Below are 21983 nucleotides of genomic sequence, written 5' to 3'. Positions count from 1 at the left end.
ACAACACAAACAAAGCTGTGTGTCAATAAAACAGGGCAGGGAATGACATAATTTACTAATCGAGTTTATCAAAGTCACAGCATGAAATGGGGGGAGGGACACCTAAAATGTTATGGCTGAAATATGCCTGCAACCAAACTCAAGAAGAGTTTTTATATTGATTATTATATTTAGGGGGGATTCTTATACATTTACCGTATATTGTAGCGGTTTTATATTATTTCTCCAATAACGTGATTACAACACAATTGTAAAAGATGCAATGAAGCCATAATGTTCAACTCCTAACATTTCAACTTAGGGAGTTTACATCAAAAGTAACATTTCAGTTCACACATTTAAAGTGTCTAAATATTACTTTTGATGTAAACTCACTAAGTTGAAATGTTAGGAGTTGAACATCATGGCTTCATTGCATCTTTTACAATTGTGTTGTAATCACGTTATTGGGGAAATAATATAACACAGCTACAATATACTGTAAATGTATAAGAATCCCCCCCCAAAATAAAAACTCTTCTTGTGAGAAAAGGCTTTTACTAAATCACTTTTAAATATGATGTGAGTACAATTCTGCATTGTAGAAGATATGAAGTTATAAATCCTGAAGACAAGTCCCATTTCACTCCACTTGGGGGTTGCTCTTGAACAGATATTCTGCCTGAAATACAAAACACAGAATACAACATTTGACTATGTTTTACAAAGTCCCATTCCATAATAAATATATGTAGTCGCTGTCGGATTAAAACCTTGTAACTATTTTTGAAAACCTCAACTAACCTCAACTATATAGCATAGCTTGATATGGAAGAAATGGCCATATTTCAATACATCACTTTGATGTGAGGATGTCTTGGAAACTCTTTACATATTATGTATGAGGATTTGTTCAACAAATAATGCTGTTGTTGTGGTTGTTTTCGCTACTAAACGCAGTTTAATGCACTACCTAGTTTAATGCACTAACTGTAATTCACTCTGGATAAGACTGTCTGCTAAATTACTGAAATATAAAAAAAAAATCTGTAATGTGGACTCCCCAGGAAATCAACAGGGTCCTGAGGCCTGGTCTTGCAGCACTCGATGAGGCCCTGGGTGAGAGTGGGCATGACGTTCTTCATCAGATAGTTTCTCAGGGGAACAGCCTGGGCCTCCAGGAGATCATGCTCCTGCTTCTTCACCTCCTCCAGACACTTACTCTGGGACACATACAGAAACATTAAAATGCAACTCCACCACTTTGTTACTACCGCCAGCACAATGCCAGTGTCAACATATGTGGAAACGGCTTATTTCTACGTTTTGTAGAAACAAATATGACGCTAAAAAGTGCTACCCGATGACATCATCAAAAGTTGCAACATTTTAAAAACAGTGATTTTCAAACACTATGAGATTCACGGTGATATGGGGAGCAAGAAAATACCCTCCCTTGGACAGAAACGTGTTGCAGGTTTTAAAAATCCCAGTTGATTTGATGTCATAGAGAAGCATTTTTTTTAAAGACCTTTCTTTTTAATCTTTTGAACCACAGATCATAGAAACACGCTGTTTTTACAAATGTAGACACTGGTTTGGTGCTGGAGATGATGAATGTGAGGTTGAAAAGTGGCAGAATTTCCCATTAACATACAGTAAGAGGACTGCTACTAAATGAGAGATGTTCCCATAGGTGTGTTGACAATTTTTTTTGTACCTACCCCTCATTCACTTCCTTCAAGAAAGCTACAGGTAAGAGGAAGAGAGTGGGTAAGTTCTAATCTCCCTTATACCCCCCCCCCCCCCCTTAAACTCACCCACTCCTCCCAGCGGGCTGCCCTCTGCTGGGCCTCCTCTGTCTCCCGCCTCTCTGTGTCAGCCCTCTTCTGGGCCTCCGTTCTCAGCCGGCGGTCTGCACTCCTCCTCTCCTCCTCCTCCAGCTCCTGGCTGGTGGGGCCGTAGTTCTTAGGCTTGCCCACTGACTTGATGATCCTCTCTGTCACCACCAGGTACTCCTGGTCGTCACTGCTGGTGATCTCTGACACCGAAATAACACAAAATAACTAGTTTAGATACACTTGAGTAGGTAGTAGTCAGTAAAATCACACTGTACTGTACCTGAATTCATAGATGAATAGTAGAATATAATTAAATAGAAAAGTACTTTATAGACCCAACAGAAATGGACAATATGGAGATCTACTTATGACATAGTGGTATGCGTGGTACTAGTACAAGTGGTATGCCAGTGGTTCATTTCTATGGGTACACCGCCAAACTGTTCAAAAAGTTAGTTCCCTCAGTATTTACCAATGTGCTCCGGGTGAATATCTAGCTCTTCAAAGTAGTTGAGGACGGTCTCGTCCTCCACGTTGCTCTCCCGGAACCTGGCGAGGCGGCGCAGGAACTGCTCCTGGGAATAGGACGTTCCCTCCACCAGGCTCTCCGGGAGGTTCAGGACACGGTTCTTCAGGAACGCATCGGAGGAGTCCAGGGAGAACACAAACTCTAGAACCGAGAGTACACAACATAAGAAAACCACTATAATCTCCGGTGGGGAGACGCAATCTCTAACGCAATATGTTGGTACTGGGGTTTTCCGAGATGAGAAAAGCACTGAAGATAAAGTGTTCTGAAAGATCTCAAAAGACAGGGTCAGCTCTGTAACTACTATGAAATAATGATGACCACTGTGTCTAGGACTACTTGGCTTGGTATTCACGTTCATCGTGTAATGAACAAAAAGGCAAACATATGTGTTTTCCAGCTTGGACAGACCTGGAATTATCTTCTTGTTGAATGGAGGGATCTTTGACCTCATATCCTCTGGCTCATCATCATCAGCTAAACAAAAAATACAGATTTTGATAAGTGAGCTGAAACTATAAATATGTGTCCCAAATATCACCCTATTCCCTATATAGTGCACTACATTTGACTAGGGCCCATAGGGAATACGTTTCTTGGTCAAAATTAGTGCACTATATAGGAAATAAGGTGCTATTGGGCCGCCGCCATTGTAACATACTTCCAGTAGTGAGGATACATCTCTGTCTCACCATAGAACAGGTCCTTGGCCTGTTCATATGTCTTGGGAAAGCTGTCCAGGACAAAACCCTGGTTCCTGCACAGCTTTGACTTCAGCTTGTCTCTCATGATCCTGATCACATACTGGTCATCCAGTCGACCTTGGAGAATAGAACAGACAGAGAAAGTATGTATTGCACTGACTATATCATCTTGTTTTAGAAAAGGAATATGGTCAACAACAAATTGCATCATTCTGTACCTCCATTTTGATCCATGTTCTCCTTCAAAGTCTCCAGGAGTTCTGATGAGGTGGCAGAATCCTCTGCCTCAGTCTCTCCGTCCTCCATCCTAACGATAGACTCCTGGAATGAAGGAGAGTTAGCCTCCGCAGCATGGATCTCATTTAAAAGGCACACATTGGTATGGTGCACCTGGATCGTTAGGCTGCCTACCAAATGGCACCTTATTCCCTTTATAGTGCACTATTTTTGACCAGAGGCCTATGGGCTCTGGCCCAAAGTAGTACACACCATAGGGAACAGAGTACCATTTGGGATATAGCCCTGGTTTGTTAGTCTGTCTGCTGGATGGAAACTGACCAGGTGTGCAAGGGTCTCAGTGATAGTTTCCTTGAGTCTGATGTGGTGCAGTTTGTAGTGTTTACAGATCCTCTCTGCTACTGTGCTCTTTCCCACCGCTGGAGGGCCCATGATACACACTCGGATGGGCTAGGGAAAAGACCACATTTACTATACCAAGAGTAATTTACAGTACGTACCACATAACTTATTCAGTCAAACGCAATGTGGTTTTACATGAAATCATTTCAGCAATTCACACTCGGAATTTAGTCTGATCTAGTTGAAATATACACACCGTCATGCAACAATATACACCCGTTCAATACAAGAGTGTCTTTGTTCAATCTTAAATGATAGTATGGGCTGCTAGCCTGCTACGGCTGCTGTCTAACTTACCAGCAGGCCCCTGGTTTGCTTGTATTCCTCCACAACACGGTCAATGTTGTCTATGAGACCAGACTCACACACCCAGTGGATGTTGAAGCTCTCTTTCAGGTAGACAGCCTCAATCCGAAGGTTGACAAACAGAGCATCAATGTCCATTTGCTGAGGAACAATAAAAAGAAAAAAAAAATAACAGATTTAATTTGCTTCTTGAATAAATATAAATGATGAACAGTAGAGCATGGTAATAAAACTGCCATCTAAACCTTGTATTTAGCTTAGATTCTATGTGAAGCATATTGTAATGTCTGAATTATGAATAAAGTTTGATTTGATCTTTGTACGTACTCTCAAATCCCGAGTGAGAAAAGCATCCTCTTTTGGCACTCTCTTGGTCTTTCCTGGCCCCACCACATCGGCTATTGTCTGGTGACGAAAAAATAAGAATTAAAATAATCCTTAAAGCACTTTTTTGAGATAATTGAACCTAGAGAGTCGAATTCCCAATGAACTACCTTTACAATGTCATCGATAGTGGTCTTGGAATCATCCACAGCGACTAAGTAATGTGGTTTTGGCTTGTGGTCAATTACATTCTGGATCACACTTTAGGAGAGAAAAAAAGTGTCTGATTAATAGATACTGTGCCTAGTGAAAGTCTACACATCCCTTGCACAGACAGTCTTCACATTCTGCTGCCTTAAAATTACATCTAAAAAGGGATTAGATTGGATTCTCCACATTTTCCAAGTGAAAGAAAGTTATAGAACAGAAGAAAGTTAGTGCAACATATGTCCATTGTTTTTGTCAGAATTGCTTAAGCTCTGTAAATTTGGTTGAGAATAATTGACGGGCAGCAATATTCAAACCTTGTCTCTGATTTGCAACCCAGGAACACTCAACACCTCTAGGAAAGCCATTCTGGTGTGTCTTTGGCATGAAAATGTATGTAATTGTCTTGCGGAAAAATAAAACTATATCCCAGGGATAAGTTTTCAGAAGACCAAAGTGGGTTTTCCTTTAACTTTTTACCTGAGCGTTTGCTCCTTTCACATGTATTTTGAACCTGACCAACACCCCAATCCCTGCCGATAACAAGCATACTCATAACATGATGCTGCGACCACAATACTTGAAAATACCGAGGGTTTCACTCTGTGTTGTGTTCTATTGGATTTGACCCAAACCTGTAGTTTTTAATTCAGGCCAAAAAGTGAATGTCTTTGCCTTGTTGTTTTGCAGTATTACTTAACTGCCTTGTTGCGGTTAAGAATGGATGATTTGGAGGGGATTTTTTTGGAACACAGGCTTCCTTCTTTTCAGTAATGTGGAGTGAATGCAATGTTGTTGATCCCTTTGTATTTTCAAGTATTGTCGTGGCAGCATTAGGGCTGTGGTGGTCATGAAGTTTTGTCAGCCGGTGATTGTCATGCAAATAACTGCCGGTCTCACGGTAATTGATTGTTAATTAACATTAACACATTTAGCGTCTCCTGGCTTCCACGCATAGCATACAAGCCACTGATGCAGACATCTACATTTAAAGAAATCTGATAAATCAATTTAATATAGCCTATACCATCACAATAAATCCATTATTTATTTTAGACAGGTCTAAAGAAACATGATATGAAGAAAATGTAGTCTATTTCAGAAGAACGGAATAGCATACTCTGAGTTGTCCTTATGTTAGGTCCTGATCTGGCTATGCCAAATTGGCTACACTAGGTCATTTAGCAGACAAGATTTGCTCAGAATTCCGTGGCATTATTTGATTGTATGAAGAATACAATTGATCATAGTTGAGAATAAAATAGAAAGGATATTTTTCCAAACAATTTGAGGGAGTGCCTACATGCAGCTATTTTGTGTTGAGTGGTTAACAAAGAAACAGGTCCTCCTATATGCTTAATTTAGTTATTTATGCAACTGTATTCTGATACAAACATTGGGCTATATGTTCTGATTTTTAATACATTCTACGGCTGCATTATGCGACTCTAATGATGATTTGAAAAAAGTTGCATGAAAGGCATGAGCTCTGCTTTGTTTATTGCATAGGCTGCACACACTTCATCAGTATATCATTTACAATTTGACAAGGACTTGATAATGCCTTAAATTTCCCAGTGGTATCCTCTTTGTGTGGCTGTAATGCCCCCTAAAAAAATCTATGCCCTTTGTGGACATTGTGCCCTAGGTTGAATATAATAATTATAATTCCCTTCTTCCGGCTGCATGCTCCGATGCATCTCTCACTCACATGGCTCTCTCAGTTATCTCAATTCTTATTAGCCAATGCCCGTCACATGATCGGGTGTTTCTCACAGGCTACAAGTGAAGACAAACACATCGGGGATGCAACTGCACGTCCTTATTGAATTCCGAGGCACATATTGAAGATGTTGGAAGAACTGTCTACATTTACTTTTCGTCAGCCAACAAGAAGAGTAGGCTTAACGAACAGCAAAAGCACTAGCCTATGTCAATCTGCTATCCCCCATAATACAAAAGTTTACCTTGGAATAAATATTCCATACATAGTCTGGGACAGTTGTGGGATTCGATAAGACTCCACTAGCTTCAACAACCACTAGCTTCAAAAAAACTTTTAAAAGCTTAGCTTAAAATGCTGACAAACTATTTGGCTAATTCTTCACATTATAAGCGCAGCAATGCGACACGGCAGTAGGCTATAAGTGCAAATGCAATCAATTAGCGGGAAAACATATCTTCTCAAAAGTGATCGCAAATGCGTTATGCATGTAATGCTTTTATTATAAAGGTGCATTTGTATTGTGAAAATTATGCCAGTTAGGCTCTACACCCCTTCTAAAGTGGATTCATTTTCTTAATTTTGAAAGTTATTTGGCCACTTTAGTTGTGATACAAACCCTATCAAAATATATAGGCCTATGGGCTAGGCAACATGAGGTGTGTGACTGATTTGAAAAAAGGCACAAAAAAAGGCATGCACTGGTTCCTGCCTTACTGCACACAAGCTGGGCATCATTCACAAGATATAGGCTAATATTGTCACCCATCAGACTATTCTTGATTTCATCTAGTCTTTACATATACTAAATAATATATGTGAGAATTGGTTTTGATTTGGAATGGACCATTCACGCACCTGTCTCAAAACAGGAGCAATGGGAAAACAAATACACGTCATCTATGCACTTAAAATATTGAATGGAGGACGCTTTTCCCCCGTGGTTCCTTTTCATGCCTGTTGTAAAGAGAAGCAATGTGCTTAATATTAGGAAAGTTGAGAAATATAGTAGGCTTAAACTATAGAAAGCTGATGGCCATCAAAACTCTGTATAGTCTATAGAAATGTTGCCCAACATGACATTATATTTGCATTGATGTAAAAAGTGATTAGAGGGACAATAGAGTGTTGAGTACCAGGCTGTTAGAAAGTTCGGTTGGTTACTAATGACCATCCGCAGCATCAGAGCTCGGAGAGGCCTAATTACTGTGAATAAACGGTCACGTGGAATTTGACTGCCGTTATGACTCGTGACCGCCGGTGTGGCGGTAATACGGTCACCATAACAGCCTTAGGCAGCATCATGTTACAGGTATGCTTGTCACTGTCAGGGACTGGGGAGTTTGTTAGGATCAAAATAAATATAAAAGGAGCGAAGCCCAGGTAAAAAGTTAGCAAAAAACCCGCCTCAGTCTCCTGAAAACCCCGAGACAATTTCACAAATTTTAATGCCAAAGACACACCGGAATGCCTTTCCAAGAGTTGTTGAGTGCTCCTGAATAGTCCAGTCTCCATCCTGACTTAAATCTGCTTAAAAAAAATCAGAGACAAGGTTTGAATATTGCTGTCCATCAATGATTCCCAACCAAGTATACTGTGCTTGAGCAATTTTGACAAAAACAATGTATGTTGCCCTAAGAGTTGTTGGTTGTATGTATGTTGCCCTAAGGTTGGTAGAATCTTATAAAACATATATTTTTTTTTTTACAGCTGTAATGACTGACAAAGGTGCTTCCGCCAAGTATTAACTCTGGGGTGTGAAGACATACGCAATCAATACATTCAAATTTCTGTATTTCTTAGTCATTTGGGAAATGTTATATAATTTTTCTTTCACTTTGAAAATGTGGAGTAGGTTGTATTAATCAATTTATTTTATTAAACTAGGCAAGTCAGTTAAGAACAAATTCTTATTTACAATAACGGCCAAACTCGGCCAAACACGGACGACACTGGGCAAAACTCAGACGACACTGGGACAATTGTGCGCCGCCCTATAGGACTCCCAATCACAGCCGGATGTGATACAGCCTGGAATCGAACCAGGGAGTGTGGTGACGCCTCTTGCACTGAGATGCAGTGTCTTAGACCGTATAAATCAATAGAGGGAGACACCTAATAGAATCCCTTTTGAGATTTAATTTAATTAAAGCAGCAAAATGTGAAGACCATGCAAGGGGTGTGTAGGCTTTCACTAGTGACTGTACATAACAGAGCTTGTTTTGAAGGAAAATAAGAATAGGACTCACCCTGCAAGGTCATTGATGTGAATAGTAGGAATGACATTGGTGCCTTCTCCAAAGATAGGGACTTTGGGCAAGTCTCCCAACCAAGATGTCTAATGAAAAAGGAACCACACAAGACAACTTACATTCAATGATCCCTTATACAAATATACACCGAGTATACCAAATATGAGGAATACCCTCTCCCTTTTTCCCTCATAACAGGGATGCTGGCCCATGTTGACTCCAATGCTTCCCCCAGTTGTGTCAAGTTGGCTGGGTGTCCTTTGGGTGGTGGGCCAATCTTGATACACCAGAGGAAACTGTTGAGCGTGAAAAACCCAGCAGCGTTGCAGTTCTTGACATAAACCAGTGCACCTGGCACCTACTACCATACCCCGTTCAATGGCACTTAAATCTTTTGTCTTGCCCATTCATCCACCGAAGGGCACACATACACAATCCATGTCTCAAGTGTCTCAATGCTTAAAAATATATTTTTTAACCCGTCTCCTCCCCTTTTTCTACACTGATTGAGGTGGATTTAACAAGTGACATCAATAAGAGATCATAGCTTTCACCAGTTTTTGTCATGGAAAGAGCAGGTGTTCTTAATGTTTTGTATACTCAGTGTAGGTAACAATAATCAATGTTATCTACCTTGAAGAAGAAGTGGAAGACTTGCTCTCCCATTCCATACTGAACTCCTGAGGCCACTACGTATGTGGAGAGCAATGAACTTTTCTATAGCGAAAGAAAAACATTGGAATGAGCAGGTTGAAAATAATGTCATGTGTTGGCACTGAACAGTAATGCCTACACAATTTTAAAAACACCATAAACTGACAAAGGATATGCAGTTTAACCGTTTTTCCCATTTTGACCACAAGTTTTTCAACGTTGATATGCTCTTTGAAGTTGGGATGGGCTCTTCTTCTCCTGTAGTCTTCCTCAGTGAATGGAATCTCAGGGTCATCCTGAAAATGTAACAGCAAACATCATACATTCAAAAAAACTTCCAGTGAACAAGTCTGGGTTGAAACAGTTAAAGCTATTGATTACAAGTGATACAATACTTTGTAAACACACGTGGATCAGTTTAGATCATGTAGCGAGTTCGGGGTGGCTCTAACCGGGATTCGAACACAGGTCCAGCGACTGTCAACCCAACACCATAGCCGTTACGCTAAGAGATCGGAAACCTCTTGACAAGGTCGCTAGGTGTTAGCTAAAGAGACTGGTACCCAGGCTAGCCAACATTCAACTCCTTGCCACTCCTCATTTCCAAAGAGACTGGCCTTTCAGCAATCTCAACGTTCAATATGCAGCCAGATTTACGGCGCAGTTGCTGATTGGTAGTTGGAAACAACATTCATATTTTCCATGACAACGTTCTGGAACGTGCATGGAGTGCGCACAAAGAGGAAGACACAAAAATCACATTTGTCCTTTCCTAAAAACATATTAAAAACCTAGGCTCACCTTCAAATCTTGGCTGTAGTCCATCAGAAAGTAGGCCTAGGCTACATTATAGCATAATGCTAAAATAATATTGCCTATCAAATGAATTGACAAGGAAAGTTTGAAGGGGGAGAGAGACAACTATAGTATTACCAGAGACATTGGTTATGTAATTATTATCCACGTATGTGACTTACTCCAGAGGAAGATTAGCATCGGATTCATTTTTCAAAACTGCCCCACGTAATTCTTCATTTTTTTCATTAATTTGAGTCTGACGGAAGCCTGGAGGTTTTTATTCTAGGCGTGAAGACATTTCAACATTATGTCTCGACGATAAAAGGCTACAATGATCACTCGTGCTTGGCTGCCAAATGTATAGGTGTCCCCATAGGTCAAATATTAAAATTGAGGAAATGTGATAGAAATTATTTTAGTGATCTACGTTAGACGTCCGTCCCAATGAAAAGGCTCCCCATCCTGCTGATGTGAGCTGATGGACAGTGCACTTGCACTTGATATGCGTATCTGGATGAGAAAGTAAACTTGCCATTCGCAAAAATCAGCTCACTGGGGAATGGGGATTCCCTGCTTTGCGATCTGTTGCCTACGTCAACAACCCAACAGCCAGGGTTTCATTAAATAAGCCTAGGCACAATACTTTTTTATTGCACATTTAATTCATGCGATGCTCAACGTCTATTCATTGGCACAAAGCGTGTGTCAGGGCTTGCATAGCACAGGAGGGGGTGCCTAAATTCACTGTAGTAGGATTTGGTTAGGCCTAATATATAGGCTAGCATACGAATGGTGGATTAATAGCCCAGCCTATGAATTAAGTTATATTTTACACATCTCTGTCATGCCTGTTCTCCTTCTTGTGCAAATCAAATCAAACTTAATTTGTCACATGCGCCGAATACAAGTGTAGACCTTACTTACAAGGCCTTAACCAACAGTGCAGTTCAAGAAGAGTTAAAAAAATATTTACCAAACAAACGAAAGCAAAAAAAGTAACACAATAACATAAGAATAACGAGGCTATATACAAGGAATAACGAGGCTATATACATATTAGAGGTAATTTGTAATGTAGGTAGGGGTGCATAGATAATGCATAGATAATAAATAGCGAGTAGCAGCAGTGTACAAAACAAATGGGGGGGGGGGGAACCAATGTAATATTCCGGTGGCCATTTCATTAATTGTTCTGCAGTCTTATAGCTTGGGGGTAGAAGCTGTTAAGGAGCCTTTTGGTCCTTGACTTGGCGCTCCGGTACCGCTTGCTGTGTGGTAACAGAGAAAACAGTCTATGACTTGGGTGACTGGAGTTTCTGACAATTTTATGGGCTTTCCTCTGACTCCGCCTATTATATAGGTCCTGGATTGCAGGAAGCTTGGCCTCAGTGGTATACTGGGCCGTACGCACTACCCTCTGTAGCGCCTTACGGCCAGATGCCGAGCAGTTGCAATACCAGGCGGTGATGCAACCGGTCAGGATGCTCTTGATGGTGCAGCTGTAGAACTTTCTGTCTCCTGAGGGGGAAAGGTTTTATTGTGCCCTCTTCACGACTGTCTTGATGTGTTTGGACCATGATAGATCGTTGGTGATGTGGACACACTTTCGCTCCGCTCCACTACAGCCCCGTCAATGTTAATGGGGGCCTGTTCGGCCTCCCTTTTCCTGTAGTCCACGATCAGCTCCTTTGTCTTGCTCACATTGAGGGAGAGGTTGTTGTCCTGGCACCACACTGCCAGTTCTCTGACCTCCAGATAGGCTGTCTCATCCTTGTCATCCTCATCCACTGTTGTGTTGTCAACAAACTTAATGATGGTGCTGGAGTCATGTTTGGCCACGCAGTCTTGGGTGAACAGGAAGTACAGGAGGGGACTAAGTACACACCCCTGAGGGGCCCAAGGGTTGAGGATCAGCGTGGCAGACGTATTGTTGCCTACATCTCCGCTGGCATCTCCACTGGCCTCTCTTTCTTCCATCCTCTGTATTCCTCTTATAGCTCTTGAACCAGTAGCCTAGCCCAATGCATGTCCCAAACATAGCAATGTACAGTAGTTTGGTTATTAAGTTAAGTTAATAAGTTTTGAGCAATATTTTATTATTGAGGAAAGAAGCACCTTGCTCTTGCTTGCTGGATATAAAATAGGCTCAGTATTCACAATGAACTGCTGGGAAATCCTCTGCTTTCCCCGCATCTTGTGTTTATGTTTACAATGAAATGCCCAATGCTAGAATGTTTCCAATCAAATCTATGATTTAAGTAAGAACTTTTTCCTATTTTATTTCCTGTTTAATTTTCATTAACATTGACATTGAATGATAGCTGTGAGGGTTATTGAATCAGAATCAAATCCTCTGATTTCCTCAAGCTCATTAATGATAGAATGTTAATATTTGAAGATTGCCAAAAGGACAGTCTCTTTGGCAATGACAAGGAGTGACAAGGAGTGGCAAGGAGTGGAATGTTAGCTAAAGAGACTGGTACTTAGGCTAGGTGTTGGCATAAGGTCGCTAGAGTAAAGTGGAAGTGAATCCTGGCCCACTCACCGCATCGACAGGCTTGCTGAGAGCCCAGGTCATTACAGTTGATATGAGGATGAACATCTTTGGCTGACTGAACCTGGCCATCTCAGCATGAAGGGCTGGTGAAAGAACAGTGAACTGTGAAGTAGGCATTGATTTCTAGGGTCATGGAATGCAAACATTTAAATTGAATCAATGGTGTGTTATGCAATGTGTTATAATTCCAAACCAACACAGAGAGATAGTGTTGTAGTGGTGTGTGTGTGTGTTTGTATTAATAATCAGAGTCAATGAGAGACAAACAGTAGCCTACCTGAGATTGCCCAAGAGGCCTCGTCCATCTGGTCAGCATCCTCAGTGATGTTGTAAATTATGATATCACACTCCATCAGGCGCTCCAGGAGTTCTTCCCTTTTCAGTTGCTGAAATCATTCAAACACATAGCATAGGACTTGTTTAGGTAACACTTAACGTTTGTTTCCTTCTTTGATGATAAGATGCAGACAGAGCATGTGGAAATGAAATTTTGCTACACATGTTAGGCTAATGTTACTCACAAAATATTCATCCAACACATAACTTGGTCTTCTTTCGTTTTTGTTTGCAATAGTTCCGACAATTTGAAAGGTTCCGTCTTTGACTTTTGGATGGTCATCTTTGGATAGCCTCTCTTCCCCTTCCTCCACCTCTGGCTCGTCAGTTTCCACCAGGGACGCCCCCACTACACAGGCAGACAAGAACTGCACAGAGCATAGAGAGAGACATTTTAAGCAGGTATGGTTCTGGTCAAGCCAGTCTAACCCATTGGTGTAGCAACTTTCTTTTAGATAGCTACGCATACAACCCGACACATATTTGATTGGATAGCAACGGTGAAGCACACAGCTAGGCTAACGTTAGCTGGCTGGCAATGGCTGAGACACGGTTTAGTTCCGAGTCGCAGCTTCATTTTTATTTAGACAAATGTTAGTTTCAGAAAGCCCAACCTTTGCGATACATTTCGAGGCATAGGAGTCAACGTTGTTGATAAAAATACGCTTGGTGTGATGAATAATCTTCTCAACTTCTTCCTCAGCCATCCTGCGCTCAGATGTTGACTGGGCGTCTCTCCCGTTACTTAGCAACAACCGATCAAGGTGTATCGTTTGCCCAATGTTTGACAAACGTAACAAATATGCACAAAAAAAAGTCAGTTTCAAAACATGCCTTCTCTTTATTGTAAAGAGTATTAATTGTCATACTTCTTTAAAAATCGATATTAACAGTCATTAGGCAATGATTATTTTATCAGTGGAAAGACAAAACAAAGGCTTAACAGAAAAGTAATTCCATCACAGTAATTCTCAGATCAAACTGTTGAGTAATTTCAGCATATTTCTGGGGAAATACTAGGCATTCAACAATCTTTAAAGCTAAGGCTTGCACTTAAGATGGTGGATAAATGAAGAGGTCTTACTAACAGGTAGCCTAGCAATTAAAAATCTTTGGGCCAGTAACCGAAAGGGTCATTGGTATGAACCCCAGAGCAGACTAGGTGAAAAGTCTGTTGATAACACTGCTAAATTGTGCAACTATTACTCAGGCAGTTGACAAAACAAAAAATAAATATGGTCACAGTTCTGGTCTAAGGGGTGGCTATCCCATAGAAACCAATGCAATAGCAACTGGGTCTGGTCTACTTAGCTCACTGGCTCCTATACAGTCAATGAACTATCTCGCTTCCTCTTCAGTCTCTGCTTGCGCACACACACAAAATAACAATAGAAAGTATGGATATTTGTGAGTGAAATGGCACTGAATCCAAATTAATCCCTTTAAAAAATTTGTGGGAAAAAAAGCCACCATTCTCATTTTACACGCAATCACATTTAAGGGCTCATAGAGGCATAATTGTGCCAATAAATTAATTAATGACCAAGGTTTATTCACCACAAACACACAGAAAAATTCTCATTTTACTTCCACAGCAAAGTTGTCAAACTGTGCCAGTTCAAATGAGTGTGTTCCTATGGCAGCCCAGCCATTCTTTGGTCCCAATACCACAGCATCCTTCCATAGTGGATAGCCATTCAGCAACCCTGTGGCATACTCCCCCTGAAAAAAAAATATATATATTTAGTATAGCTAATGTGCCCATAGTCAGACAATATGTCACCCTACAAAAGGCCTGGAAGTCATTTCAATGAAAAACAAAATTGAAAGAGATGCATTTTGATGATGAACATGAGGTTTCTCTGGAAATGGTGTACCGTTTCAGAGATTGAAGTTGTAAACATACCTCGACTGTGAGGGTTAACGTGTGCCAGCCATATGCCCTCGTTCCAGACAGACCCTCTGCCAGTACAGTCTTGCCAACTATGGAGTAATAAGACTTGGCATATTGATTTCTCAACACCTTGTGCTTTACAATAAGATCATTTACTGATAAGGAATGTTTAAAACTCAGGTATAAACATTATGGTGCCGTTTCCCCAGACAAGCCTTGTCATGGACTAAACAGTTACGGTCAAAAGGAGATTATATTTAGACCATGGTTTTCAGTCCTGGATGAGACTTAATCTGTGTCGGGGAAACTAGCCTTTAATGTGTAGGTCTATGATTGAAATACCGACCTAGGTCATTGGTGACTTTGTAGGAGCCATCTGCAAACACCCAGAAGAAGACTCCCTTGGCGCTGCGGACAGACTGCCCTCCTTTGTCCACTCTGGCTGCGATGAACACTCCTCCAGTCTTCACCGTCTCCATGAAGACATCACACATCACTGTCAGGTTCTGCCTAGAAAACATACAGTATGCAACATTACAAAAACACAGTAAAATGTCCACTTTCTTGACCTGAACCGCTTTCCTTACCAGGGTAATATTACTATCATTGTGGATTTGAGCAGAGGATCTAAGGCCTATTGCTGAAACACTACTGTACATACACAATACATTACAAAGTGCACACTTCAACCCTAAAGGATAAGGGTTGTCATCAGCCCTGACCCCTGCCCTTTCACCATTTATAGTCTCCAATGACGCTGATGGTCTGGTCAGCATCTGTTGCCCAGGTAACAGGCATCTGTGTGACCACCTGGCGCAAAGTGAAGACATGAGGACCAGGGTCCGTCAGGTTAATGTAATACTCAAACACCCCCGTCTGGTCAGCAAAGTCTGGGGCCTCAGAGAAGGAAGGGTTGGCTGCAGAGAGTGAAAAAGAGAAGGAGAAAGGCAGCGAGCGAGACAGACAAAAGCCTTTAATTAATCGTTTAAACTATAATTAGAATTTCCAGATCATTTGCAGGTTGTTTTTGGCAGATAGTGACATTTCTAGCTTGAAAATGCACTTACCAACATTAAAGTCATCAAAGTAGACTTTAGGGAATGGGCCAGAGGCAGGTGGATCAGGGTAAGTCCCTTTCTGCCCAGTGGATATGGTGGTTAAAGTGTAAACCTCATCAACATCCAGGCTCAAGGTGAATGAACCATCATAAATCTACCAGAGAGGGAGGGAGGGAGCATGAAACTCATGACAATGTAGTAAATAAAAAAATGCCCACATCTTCAACCTAAAATCATAAAACCGCTCATAAAAAAAGTTAGTGAGGAGAAGTGAAATGTCATGGGGGAGTAATATCACTTTGTACAACACTCACTCTAGAAACAAGATCCAAAGACAGTGTCATCCTGTCAGATATCATCTTGTCATAATCTTTTAGAGGCTGGCGTGCCCTATTGCAGAGCTATTTCTGTCAGAGGAGTACGTTTACCTTTAAGGGGCTCAATTTCTTGAAGAAGAACGGCTTTTTAGTCTTGAAGTCAAACTTTGACTGCCACACCTGTAGTTCCTTGATCGAAGCCTAGGACAGAGAAACACGTACTCAGACAAAGTAGCCTCTCAATCATTAAGTGGGCAGAAAAGTCCCAGGGGATCGCGACAGTACTCACAAAAGATCCCTTGAGTTGGAATGTTACATTCTGGGCTGTGACATTGAAGGGCAGGAGTGGAGGTCTGATGCACACAGAATGATCATGAGTCTGAACAGAAGACAAATAAATGTATAAACTAAGGTGATAGCCCAGTAGTCAGATATCTTTGTGTTCATGGGATAAGAAATAGTAAAGTTGCCTGAAGCGCAAACCACTCTGGCTACACCATCCTTGCATCAGCAGAAAGCTAAGTAGAAGTGAGCTGCTAGCTCACGAGACTTCCTTTTGCTTTTCTAAAGCTTAGATTGTAGGCTCCAGAGAGAGCAGAGCTTAAATTTGAAAGAGAAAGTCAATGTCCTCTTCAGGTTTCCATTCCAGTCAAAAGCAGACTTAAAAGTGAAGCTTCAGAGATTAACAAGGGCTTTACTATAATTGTTTATTCAAAATTAGAAAAGTGTTCATAGCACAGTGTACAATCAACAATAGGATTAAGCCTTTTACTCAGATTATACATCATTTCTCAGAATAAAGATCCTGGTTAACAGGCATAATGTATAGGAAGATAAATACTGACCATGGTTTCTATTACAACAGTGAGGTTTCCTTTACTGTCTGTCAGGGCAACATAACTTCCCCCGTGTACCAGATGCCCAACGGTTTGCAGATAGGACCACCCTGGCTGGCTAAACTGGGTGGTGTGGGCTAGGAGATAAAATTACCTCATGTAAATCAATGAAATTATTAGTCCTTTTCACATTAGCAGTCGTCACATACTTGTCTAAAACATGTTGGTGAGTTTTGTACTGTAGCAGGATACGGCCGCTAATGTCACCACATCACATGTGAGCTGGCGATACCTTTGGGGAAGCAATAACCACTAAAAACAGTGACACGGTAACCAAACATTATTGTGCTAATCTGGAGCTAGTATGCAAGTTAACCGTACCAATAACGAAACAATAATGTTAGGGTGAACTATCCATTTAAGTGCTGTGGGTTACCAGTTATCCAGATGGGTGATTCCACCACATAGTTCCCAGTCCAGGGCTCCTCTGCGGTCATTAGGCCATCTCTCCCAAAGGGAAGGTCCTCATAGTAACTGGCTACCAGGTTCCAGGATATGGTGCTGAAACAATAACAAAACAGATATTTCACTGACCACTCTTTCACAAAAAAGGACAACAGGTAACCCTTTTAAGGGTCCATAGGTTCCGGTTAGAATTTTAAATGTAACCTTTATTTAACTAGGCAAGTCAGTTAAGAACAAATTCTTATTTACAATGACGGACTACGCCGGCCAAATCCGGATGACGCTGGGCCAATTGTGATACAGCCTGGATTCTAACCAGGGTGGCTGTAGTGACGCCTCTAGCACTAAGATGCCGTGCCTTAGACCGCTGCGCCACTCGGGAGCAATGTAGGGAACAGGGTGCCATTTGCGACGCAGCCCATACCTACCATTATATGAGTGAGGGTTGCGCGTTTTGGACGCTGATCTATCAGATTCTTATAGCTGCACCTTGTCTCAGGTTACCAACTGGAAGTCACCTGCCCAATGGGCAACCTTAGAGCCCAACAGTTCAGTTCACTTACCCCGGGCATTAGGGGAATCCTTAAGGTCAATCTCTGTGTTGATCATAGCACTATCCTCTCACCCTTCCAATACTACAGGTGATTTAAGTAGTCTTGTTTAAAAATCAGCCCAATCCCACAAACTCACATTCTGTTGTGAAATTAAAAGTGAGCACAGGAGTCAATGATTTTAGTGGAAATCAGTAACTACGACAGTTAGCTACATACGCAGTCATGAGTCCGTTGACATAGTTCTGGTTGAGGATCCGGGCCCAGCAGCCTCCTCCCACCTCGTCGTTAAAGGTGCTGTAGTCTTCAGACGACCATAGCTTCTTCTGGGTCTTCAGGGCCTCTATCACTGTGGTGGTGCCTGGGTAGTGGGCCCTGTCAGGTCACACAAATGGAATTATAAAAAGTGATGAGCACAAAGGCACACTTAAAAGAATAAGCTATATCAACACTGTGCGTGCAGGCGGTAGTTCTGAGGAATAACTTCCTAAATAGGTGGGAGAAGCGCATGCAGTAAATTGAACAGAGGTGGTCTCTTGTAACACAGTAGAAACTCAGGAACAAAGTAGAAACTCTCCTACCCTATCACGTCTACTGCTTCGGCCAGCTCTTGATCGACACACAATGAATAGGTTATGGGCTGCCAAAGGTTATCACTGGCTATGATTCTGACCCTCTCCAAACCACTCTTATCCAGAGTGTACCGCAGCAGCTAACCAGTGACAGTCAGAAAGAGAGGCGAGTGAAAAGGTGATCCTGTATTGAAGAACCATTCAGGACAATTGACTACATTGCCCTTTTACATGTGCAAATGTCAAGCAATAAACGTAGCTTACATACTAGAGTGTGCACATTCTCTATTAGTATGGAATCAACTCCTGATATTGCTGTGGTTTGAGACTGTCAGAAGCACTAAATAGGATTATTCAGATATGCAGAAGAATAATGAAGACTTTATTTCAATTGGTACTGGTCTACTGAAATTCACTTAGTGTTACTTCGGGATTATGGCAATGAAGCCCTTTATCTTCTTCCACAGAGTCAGATGAAATCATGGATAACATTTGCATGTCTCTGCATCCAGTATGAAGGAAGTTAAAGGTAATTTTGCGAGCCAACGCTAACTAGTGTTAGCGCAATGACTGGAAGTCTATGGTATGTACTAGTACTTACCATAGACCACCAGTCATTGGGCTGTCGCTAGTTAGCAACTTCCTTCAAACTGCATGCAGAGATATAAAAATAGCATCCACGAGTTCATCTGACTCTAGGGAAGTAATCCTGAAGTATTACTTCAAACAAAATTTAAATTGATCAGGAGTTGACTGTAATTGTGCTTCTGACCACTCAGGCATTAAAAGAAGAAAAAAAAAGCCACCAACATTCAGCTTTGTCTGACGACAACAGAGCAATCAAAGTTATGAAAAGTGGCATGCAGACTTCCTTATTGCTTGCCAAGGTTTCTAGAATCGTAGTGGTAAAACTAACTCGTGACAGAAGCCAACATACCAGATCCGGGGAACTGAAAGGCGAGACACACCCATGGAGAACCCATACTCTATTACAGTAAACCCCTGTGTGTTCAGTTCCTCATTCACCTTGACCGGCATCTGGGTTTAATGATAGCACATTCTTTAACTTAATACTTTAGTGCAAAAGCATCTGAGAGCATGTTTGTTTAGCATGATCATTGCATTTCTATACCCACAGAATGCTATTGACTACACCTGTGACATTAGTCAGCTTCATGTGACAAATACCATACCATGCCATGCCATGGAGGAAACGGAGTGATTTGCTGTGAGCCGGAGTTGCAAAGGCTGTTTTGTGCCACTTCAGCGCAAGCTGTGGTCCATGTTGTCCCTTACTTACCCTACTACCTCAACAGCGTCATTGAGGTACGGGTCTACACCCATGGCATTGGAAACATCCCAGTTGCCGTCTGCTGCGATGATGCCCACACCGGTTAGGCCAACTTTATCCAATGTGTCTCGGAGCACCTTAGTAACAAATGATATGCTCTCAGATGCAAACAGCTGATCTTGATCGGATTTTGATGAACAATTTGTCTCTCTCTGCCAATAGCCCTAAAATCACAGGAGGCTGCTGAGGTGAGGACAGTTCAGAATAATAACTGGAATGTAGTCACTGGAATGTATCAACCACACGGAAACCATGTGTTGAATACCAGTCCTTTGTTACCATTCCATTCATTACGATGAGCCCATCCTCCCCAATTAAGGTGCAACTGGCCACCGGTAACAGAAATTAACTAATGGCTGCAACAGTAAAACCAGAATGTTGGTGGCAGTTCTTTTGTCATCTTTTTCTTCTAAGACACTTCACAATGTGTAATGGTAATGGCTGGTCAAATATGAACAGAAAACATGACAACACCAACCTTGATGTACTTGCTGTCGAAGTTCCGTTCATTCCAAATCTATATAGTTATAAAACATCAACATGATAACTTTAAAACAGGTGGGTAGAGTAAGTGTATCCATCATGTTTGTATCCAATTAAAATATTCTCAATACACAATGCACAAAAATGAATTGAATACACACCCCAACATAATCAATATTCAGGTCATGGTACTGTTCGGCTCCTAAAATCCACGACACCACGTAGGATGCAGTTATATCAGGGAAGTCGTACGGCCAGTTCTTCCCATGTCCAACCCAACCCGGGAAGGCCCATGGCAAGCCTGCAGTTACAAAAGGAAACATGAACAGAGACTATTGTTAGAGAGACCCCACCGTACGCAGATATTTCCAACTGGTCTTGTGTTCTAGTTTGAAACAGGGATGAAAAGGGTACGGCGGCAATGAAAGGGTCTACTGCTCCTTCAGCCTCACCTATGAGAGTGATGTTGGGGTTCCTCTTCTTGGCTTCTCTCATCAGCCACCATTCATAACCTCGGAAGAAGTTCTCATCATTTTCATAGTGCATGTGAGAGGGTTCCGTTCCATCTAGGTGGAAAAACAGAATTTACATGTAGTCTTCAGCTAACTTTACATTCGTAACTCAAAGCCACACTCTGCTTGTGTCATCCTTGATAAACACAAAGAATGCTTCCCAAATGGCACCCTAATCCCAAAGTAGTCCTGGTCAAAGTAGTGCACCATAAAAGTACATTTTCAATGTTTACCTGTGGTTTGGGCATCACCTCCAATCTCCACTTTCAGGATTTGTAGAGAAGCCCCAAAGTTTGGCTACAGGCAGAAAATAAAAGTTACATACTGTTATGGATCTCACACCAAGATAAGATTACTGGCTGGCTACCTTGCATGAAATGAGATGAGGAATTCAGACCTAACATAAGAATGTATACGGTTGTAGCAGCTACCTTGAAGAGGTAGTCCAATATCTGGCTGCGGTAGGGTTCTGCATAATTGACAAGTAGACGAGATGTTGCCTAAAACGAACAGGGAAAGGTGGCAGAAAAGCGAAAAAAAAACGATTTAGATTACAACGCACTCGTTTCATTGATTGGTTCACAGTACAGTCGAACCAGGAAGTAGCTACTTGTCTGGTATTAGCAGCTAGGATAAGTTACTTACCCCTCCACCACTCAAACCACCAATGCCGTCAAACGTTCTTCCTAATCCAACTTTATCATCCAAAACGTAGCTCTCGGCAATACAGATATCAAAACACAACGCGATAGCGAAAGATAATTTATAAATCATCCTGACCAATGTTCCCAAAAAGTCTGACTGCACTGTTAACGCTGCAAACTCACGCGTTATTATATAACCACGCCCCTGATCAGATCATGTGACAGTCACGAGTTACATGATTTCGAATTGCTATATTTTCTTACAACCCCCCCCCCCCCCCCCCCCCTTTTTATCTGTGTTATATATATATATAAATATATAATATTCCTTGTTTCAGGTAAACATCATAAACTATTTGTACATAGTATGTACATATATTTGAATTCCAAAAAGAAACCAAGGTAACATAAAACACAACATAACCAGCAAACACCAAGACAAGAACATAGA

The 21983-nt window shown here is 41.4% G+C and overlaps 2 protein-coding genes across 8 annotated transcripts; both read right to left on the bottom strand.

The window, feature by feature from the left end:
- Positions 1-966: 966 nt before the first annotated feature.
- On the bottom strand, positions 967-13604 carry ak7b (adenylate kinase 7b). 4 transcript variants are annotated; one of them, XM_090210994.1, is made up of 17 exons: positions 13464-13604; positions 13035-13217; positions 12791-12899; positions 12502-12596; positions 9344-9454; positions 9138-9221; positions 8502-8590; positions 4493-4583; positions 4326-4403; positions 3990-4139; positions 3612-3740; positions 3272-3374; positions 3042-3170; positions 2761-2826; positions 2293-2490; positions 1800-2020; positions 967-1202 (listed from the first exon to the last, which is right to left on the bottom strand). In XM_090210994.1, the coding sequence occupies exons 1-17, from the start codon at positions 13554-13556 to the stop codon at positions 999-1001; spliced, it is 2133 nt and encodes a 710-aa protein (XP_090067120.1). In that variant the 5' UTR covers positions 13557-13604; the 3' UTR covers positions 967-998. The 4 variants fall into 4 exon arrangements, with proteins under 4 accessions (XP_090067120.1, XP_090067121.1, XP_090067122.1 ...); XM_090210995.1 differs by having other exon boundaries at positions 9325-9454; positions 13464-13596; XM_090210996.1 differs by having other exon boundaries at positions 8502-8800; positions 9325-9454; positions 13464-13590.
- Positions 13605-13670: 66 nt separating this feature from the next.
- On the bottom strand, positions 13671-21759 carry galcb (galactosylceramidase b). 4 transcript variants are annotated; one of them, XM_090211000.1, is made up of 18 exons: positions 21534-21743; positions 21320-21388; positions 21122-21185; positions 20829-20942; positions 20538-20677; positions 20372-20410; positions 19843-19970; positions 18552-18682; positions 18190-18345; positions 17391-17515; positions 16964-17091; positions 16408-16497; positions 16230-16319; positions 15811-15955; positions 15480-15660; positions 15090-15253; positions 14756-14832; positions 13671-14571 (listed from the first exon to the last, which is right to left on the bottom strand). In XM_090211000.1, the coding sequence occupies exons 9-18, from the start codon at positions 18195-18197 to the stop codon at positions 14428-14430; spliced, it is 1152 nt and encodes a 383-aa protein (XP_090067126.1). In that variant the 5' UTR covers positions 18198-18345; positions 18552-18682; positions 19843-19970; positions 20372-20410; positions 20538-20677; positions 20829-20942; positions 21122-21185; positions 21320-21388; positions 21534-21743; the 3' UTR covers positions 13671-14427. The 4 variants fall into 4 exon arrangements, with proteins under 4 accessions (XP_090067126.1, XP_036810530.1, XP_021429576.1 ...); XM_036954635.2 differs by lacking the exon at positions 18552-18682 and having other exon boundaries at positions 21534-21759; XM_021573901.3 differs by lacking the exon at positions 19843-19970 and having other exon boundaries at positions 21534-21759.
- Positions 21760-21983: the final 224 nt, after the last annotated feature.

Source organism: Oncorhynchus mykiss, chromosome 19 (assembly GCF_057628025.1).
Source record: "Oncorhynchus mykiss isolate SJ-2025 chromosome 19, ASM5762802v1, whole genome shotgun sequence".
Lineage (NCBI taxonomy): Eukaryota > Metazoa > Chordata > Actinopteri > Salmoniformes > Salmonidae > Oncorhynchus > Oncorhynchus mykiss.
This window is presented reverse-complemented; position numbering and strand designations above follow the sequence as displayed.

Excerpts from the sequence above, each read along its gene's own strand:
- ak7b (XM_090210994.1), bottom strand. The coding sequence starts at position 13,556 with ATGGCTGAGGAAGAAGTTGAGAAGATTATTCATCACACCAAGCGTATT. Across the intron at positions 4,584-8,501 it reads CACATCAATGACCTTGCAGG|TGTGATCCAGAATGTAATTG; the intron begins GTGAGTCCTATT and ends TCTCTCCTAAAG. Across the intron at positions 2,491-2,760 it reads CAACAAGAAGATAATTCCAG|AGTTTGTGTTCTCCCTGGAC; the intron begins GTCTGTCCAAGC and ends TCTCGGTTCTAG.
- galcb (XM_021573901.3), bottom strand. The coding sequence starts at position 21,662 with ATGATTTATAAATTATCTTTCGCTATCGCGTTGTGTTTTGATATCTGT. Across the intron at positions 20,411-20,537 it reads TGAATATTGATTATGTTGGG|ATTTGGAATGAACGGAACTT; the intron begins GTGTGTATTCAA and ends ATAACTATATAG. Across the intron at positions 15,661-15,810 it reads CTTTGATGACTTTAATGTTG|CCAACCCTTCCTTCTCTGAG; the intron begins GTAAGTGCATTT and ends CACTCTCTGCAG.